Genomic DNA, 6,000 nt, shown 5'->3' on the forward strand with positions numbered 1-6,000 from the left:
GGGGTCTGCAGTGCTGTGAGATGTGGTTTTGCCTGTGGGATGTGGAGTAGGAGAGTTCTTGGCTATGGGATGTAGAAAAGAGGCATTCAGTGCTGTGGGATGTTGAGTGCTTTGGGATGGGGAGAGGGGATGTCCCTTGCTCTGAGACATGGAAAAGGGGTGGTCAGTGCTGTGGGACATAGAAAAAGGATGTTCCTTGCTGTGGGACATAGAAAAAGGATGTTCCTTGCTGTGGGACATGCAGAAGGGGTGTTCATTGCTGGGGGATGTGGATCATGGCTCTGGGATGTGGGGAGCAGGTGTTCTGGCTGTGGGATGGGGATCATGGCTCTGGGATGTGGAGAAGGGCTATTCCTGGCTGTGGGATGTGAGGAAGGGCTGTTCATTGCTGTGGGATATGGGGAAGGGCTGTTCTGGCTCTGGGATATAGGGAAGGGCTGTTCTGGCTATGGGATGTGAGGAAGGGCTGTTCTGGCTATGGGATGTGAGGAAGGGCTGTTCTGGCTGTGGGATGTAGGTAAGAGCTGTTCCTGGCTGTGGGATATGGGGAAGGGCTGTTCATTGCTGTGGGATGTGGACCATGACTGTGGGATGTGGGTAAGACCTGTTCTGGCTATGGGATGTGAGGAAGGGCTGTTCTGGCTATGGGACATGGGGAAGGGCTGTTCTGGCTATGGGACATGGGGAAGGGCTGTTCTGGCTATGGGATGTGAGGAAGGGCTGTTCTGGCTATGGGATGTGAGGAAGGGCTGTTCTGGCTATGGGATGTGAGGAAGGGCTGTTCTGGCTATGGGATGTAGGTAAGAGCTGTTCTGGCTATGGGATGTAGGTAAGAGCTGTTCTGGCTATGGGATGTGGGGAAGGGCTCTTCTGGCTATGGGACATGGGGAAGGGCTGTTCTGGCTATGGGATGTGAGGAAGGGCTGTTCATCACCACGTGCAACACCAGAATCCCACCCCTCACCTCCCCACCACTGCTCCCCGTATGTCCCGCAGGCCTGGGCGACATCACCCAGCAGCTGAACCAGAGCGAGCTGGCCGTGCTCCTGAACCTGCTGCAGAGCCAGACCGACCTGAGCGTGCCCCAGATGGCCCAGCTGCTCAACGTGCACTCCAACCCCGAGATGCAGCAGCAGCTGGAGGCTCTCAACCAGTCCATCACGGCCCTGACCGAGGCCACGGCGCAGCACCACGAGCCCCCAGCGGCGGCGGCTGAGGAAGCGGCGGAGGAGCCGCCGGCAGAGGTGCAGGAGGAGCAGCAGACTCCGGAGGCGGCCAGCGCTCAGGGAGACATGCAGAACGTGCTGGCAGTTCTGCTGAGTCAGCTGATGAAGAGCCAGGAGCCTGGGATAACCCTGGAGGAGAGCAACGGGGAGAAGAGCAGCGAGCAGCGGGGCTCCAGGAAAACCCCGACGAGGCATCCCGAGGAGAGCACAGGTAAATGAGAAACACACCTGGTGTGGGAGCATCCCAGAGAGTGCTGCAGCCAGGAATGAGGGCTTGGAGTGGTGGGAGAGAGGCAGCAGGGGAGTGGATGGGAGGAGGGAAGGGGGTAGGACGTGGTTGGACATCAGGAGGAAAGACCCTGCCTCCCCTCCCTGCGGTAAGTGCTGGACTGCTCAGGAGGTTGAACAGCTCTAAACAGCCCAAACAGGCAAATATTACCCCAAAATCCATGAGTGCTCCACTGGGAGTGGGCCAGTGCAGATGAATTGGAGGTTTTGGGGTTTGCCCAAAAGTGCAAGGGAAGTTTGGCGGGTCAGTTGTTCCTCAGACCCCCCAGCAATAAGTTTGCACGTCCAGGGAAGTTTTTTGCACAGGATGCTGCTGCACCTCTGCATTTTTTCCCAGCTCTTTTTCACCATCCCCTCCCTGCCCTCTTGAATAAATAAATAAATAAATAAATAAAACCTGCAGAGATGATTTTAAAGAGCTGAAATAATGGTGAGTGCTGAAGGGAGGGATAGTGGCAGCTGTGTGGGTAAAACCTGAGCATCCACAAGTGCCTGGTTCTACCTGGAGCTGATTTTTGAGCCCTGAAACTGAACCAAACGAGTTTAAAACCCCCTGCTTGTGTCAGTGAGTGAGCTCTCGGATTTCCTTTCCAAAGGTGAGTGTAAATGTCTCCATGTCTTTTTTTTTTTTTTGTTTCTGTTGATTTTTTGAATTTATTAGCAACAGCCTGTGACGACCTCACCAAATTGTAGAAGCGCCTCCTGAGTTTGTCTCAGACTCTCCGGGGAGCCTGTTTTGGCCCGATCCCACCTCCTGCAATGTAGCTGAACGTGCTGTGTTCTCGTGCCTTCAACACCCGCCCACCACGAGCCAGTTGTGATCGTGCTTTTTTTTTTTTTTTTTTTTTTTTGCCTTTTTTTTTTTCTCCTCTTTTTTTTCTTTTTTTTTTTTTTTTTTTTTTTTTTTGTTGTTGTTGTTGTTGCCCTAGTCCTGGAAGATAACTAGGTTACTGTAGAGCAGATGGAATTCGATGCCGTTGTTCTCTGTTGATAATTCTTTGGAATGATTTGCTGTCCCCCAGATCAGCTTGGCTTTACAAATTATACCTGAAGATTGTTTTTGGGGTTTGTTTTTTGTTTTGTTTTGTTTTTTTTTTTTTCCCCGTTGTTGTTTTATTTTTCTGGATTTCAATACAATCTAGTTTTCAAAGTGGACTGACGGATACGGGTGGAGGGGTGGTCCTGGAAGACTACTGGTTTTCACAATAAAGTTTGACCTTTTTAATAACCAGTTTTGCCAATGATTTGAGGATCTGATTCCAACAAGGTGTCCGTGGGCTCTGCCATCGCCAGTAATTCCTTCCCCCGTGGGCGAGGGAGAGGAGGCAGCTCAGGTGTGTTGCTCCAGAAGGAGGCAGGGCTGTTTTTGGGAGTGGAGCAGCTCCGTGGTGTCACCTGCGGCCGTGCTGGTGTCACCTGCGGCCGTGCTGGTGTCACCTGCGGCCGTGGTGGTGGCACCGCCTCAGGGGAGGGCTCTGCTGCCTCTCCCAGCTCCCAGCCCGGCCCCTTTGTGCTTCCTCAGCCTCGCAGGCTGGGACAGAGCAGGAGGGGCTGGGGGTGACGGAGCTTTCTTCCTCCAGGAAGGAAACAAACCCTGATTTGGGAGCAAATCAGGGCTGAAGGGGCAGGGGGGAGGAAGCAGAAGGCTTTTCTCGTGCTCAGGACAGTCTGCTCCTGCAAATATTCGGGGGGCGAGCTTGTTTTGGACTCTGTTGGCAGCAGGGCTGGGGTGGGTGGGTGGGAGGGGCAGGAACGGGTGCCCCGCTGCCCTGGGGGTGCTGAGGGGGCACTCGGGAGCTGGCACTCGGTGCTGGGCTCGGGTTTGTGTTTGTGCAAGGCTGCACATCCCGGCCACGCTGGCCCCGGAGCCGGGCGGTGCCGCTGCCCGGGGGGAGCGCGGGCCTGGCGTGTGGCTCCACATCTGCCTCCTGCTCGGAATTAGCCTTTGATCCGGCAGCGGGAATTCCCTGCACGGCTGCCCAGGTGTTAGGACAGCTGTTGCCGGCGAGCTGGGTGCGCGGGGGCCGGGGCGAAAGCGTTAATGAACATTGTTAATGAACGTTGATCTCCCAGCCAGCCAGTTCAAACTCTTCCTTCCCTTCGCCTCTTCCCAGAGCATCCCAGAGCGGGCGGCCTCGGCAGGGCTCGGTTTTGATTTGCTTAGAAATGTCTTTGTGTCTGTTTGAAACGGTGTTTAAAAGAAGTCACCCTTCCACAGCGTGTCCTCCTGGCATTGTCCCACCAGAGAAGAGACCCCCCGAGCCCCCCGGACCGCCGCCGCCTCCTCCCGTGGCCGAAGGGGATCTCTCCGGAGCAGCCCAGGAGTTGAACCCGGCCGTGACGGCTGCGCTGCTCCAGCTCCTTTCCCAGCCCGACCCGGAGCCGCTCGGCCTCGCCTCGCAGGAGCCGCCGGCCCCGGACTACGGCCGCTCGCAGCCCGGCAGGACTTACAGCACCGACAGCTCCGAGGGGGGATTCGGTGCCGAGGAGCTCAATAATCCGGGCCAGACTCTGCTAGAACCTTCTTCTGCCCAACCCTTGGGGAAAAGCAGGACCTTCTTGGGCTCCGTGAGCCACCTCGGGGAGAGCAGCAGCTACCAGGGCACGGGCTCGCTGCAGTTCCCCGGGGACCAGGACCTGCGCTTCGCCAGAGTCCCCGGCAGCGGCATCCACTCGTTCGGCAAAGCCGAGGGGAGCAACAACAACGCGACGCTACATCCAGAGGCCAAAATGCAGAGTTACAGCGAGCTGGGGCCGGGAACGGGCGGCTCCAGCGGGGCAGGAACAGGTCCCAGCTGGGGCGCCCCAACCCAGGCACCGTCTTCCTACGGGAAGACATTCCGAGGGCCTGGCCGAGTGCCTCCACGGGGGGGCCGGGGCCGGGGGGTTCCCTACTGAGATTCCTGGGATCCCCCCCTTGCCTCTCCTCTCCTTTAGCCACAGGACTTGATTTTTTTTTTTTTTTTAATTTTTTTTAATTTTTTTTTTGTTTTTTTGGCCAGATCAAGGTCTCGTCCGCATTTCAGCTGCTGCAGAGCTCCCTGGGCATCCCTCCCTCGCTCAGGAGATGCCAGAGGGTTCCCCACTGGCCTCCCCTGCTTGGTTAGTGACAAAAATAATCCCAACCCTGCAGCAAACTGAGCTAGGAGAGAGGGGGGAATTGATGGAAAAGTAGGAATGGAAGGAAGAAGGAATTTTAAAAATGCTGTTTCCCCAAGCTGGGCACTGGAGTTTGCCAGTGGGTCAGGGAGGGCTGGGGGGAGGCTGCTTCCCAAAGCGGTTTTATTTTTGTTGTTGTTGTTTTGTTTGTTTGTTTTCCCCATTTTCTTAAGAAAAAAAAAATGAAAGAACAAACGAAAAGGGGAATTTATCGATGCAGAGGCACCTGGATGGGTTATCCCAGCATGGGGACCTGGGATGTGACACTGGTTGTGTTTGATTTATCTGAGTCGCTTTCTTTTCATAAAGCATCCAGTTTTCCCTCTGCTCCAGGGCCAGTCCTGTCCCCTGTGACAGCAGCCTTAGTACATTGATTTTTGGGAAGGATCTCTGGGTGTTGGATCCCTCCTGCTGTAACTTGGCAGTGGGAATTGTCTTTTTCTTTTTTTTTTTTTTGTCTTTTGTTTTAATTTTTTTTTAAGAGCCGAGGAGAACACCTCCCTGAAAACCAGGGATTTCTGCCATTTGTAACTTTCAGGACCCTTCAAGAATTAAAAAAGACAAAACAAAAATCCCAACATCTGGTGGGATTTGCCAGCAGATGGGAGTGATTTGTCCCCGGAATCCTGGGCCAGTGCTGCCCATCCTGCCGAGGTCGGTCACATCTCAGCCCTTTGAGGTTTTCCAGGTGTTCCTGTGTCATTTCCATGAGCATATTTCTATTTTTGTTGTTGTCAAGGAAGTATTTACGATGGATTTTCTCCTCCCACAGACCCTTGCGCTGTTCATTTCAATGAGACTTAAAAAGAGATGAATAAAACAAAGGTACCTATTTATCAGCTTTTTTTTTTTTTCCCAAGTAGACCTTTCCTATGGAAAACATTTCATTTTAGAGCCGACAGTTCTGGAGTGTTAAAGGGGAGGGGAATTTTGGGGTGGGCCGAGAGACCTTCTTGCTACTAACAGGATTTAATTTCTTTTTTATACAGAGAGATAAATTTAAATAAATGCACCTGAATAGGTGATGCTTCTCCACCTGGGGAGATCCTGCCTTACCCAGCTTTGCCGTGGGAGGAAGGAAGGGAGAGAAATTCAATATATAGATATATTTTTTATTTTTATTTGCTGGTGATATGCAGGGACCGGTGGCTCCCAGCACTGAGGAGCAATGCTGTTTGCAGAATTCCCACTGGAAATTTGTAGGGTTTGGTTTTTTTGGTTTTTTTTGTTTTTTTGGGTTTTTTTGGCTTGATGATTTTTATTTTTTTTTTAACTTAGTTCATGCCTGATGTGCAGAGAGAAAAAAAGAGAAGTTCTGTGAGACACA

At 53.1% G+C, this 6,000-nt stretch overlaps 1 protein-coding gene across 2 annotated transcripts in view; it reads left to right on the plus strand.

Annotated features, from left to right (window-relative positions):
• CDK12 (cyclin dependent kinase 12) overlaps positions 1–4,447 on the plus strand; it is a 29,714-nt gene extending 25,267 nt beyond the window's left edge. Inside the window, exons 13-14 of one of the 2 annotated variants that reach the window (XM_066566950.1) lie at positions 997–1,437; positions 3,733–4,447. In XM_066566950.1, the coding sequence (XP_066423047.1) occupies positions 997–1,437; positions 3,733–4,412 (1,121 nt within the window). In that variant the 3' untranslated portion in view covers positions 4,413–4,447. Of the gene's footprint in view, positions 1–996; positions 1,438–2,175; positions 2,337–3,732 lie in introns of those variants that run through there. The other variant, XM_066566951.1, reaches the window with a different exon arrangement.
• The last annotated feature ends 1,553 nt before the right edge of the window (positions 4,448–6,000 follow it).

This window comes from Molothrus aeneus, chromosome 28 (genome assembly GCF_037042795.1).
Source record: "Molothrus aeneus isolate 106 chromosome 28, BPBGC_Maene_1.0, whole genome shotgun sequence".
Taxonomy (NCBI): domain Eukaryota; kingdom Metazoa; phylum Chordata; class Aves; order Passeriformes; family Icteridae; genus Molothrus; species Molothrus aeneus.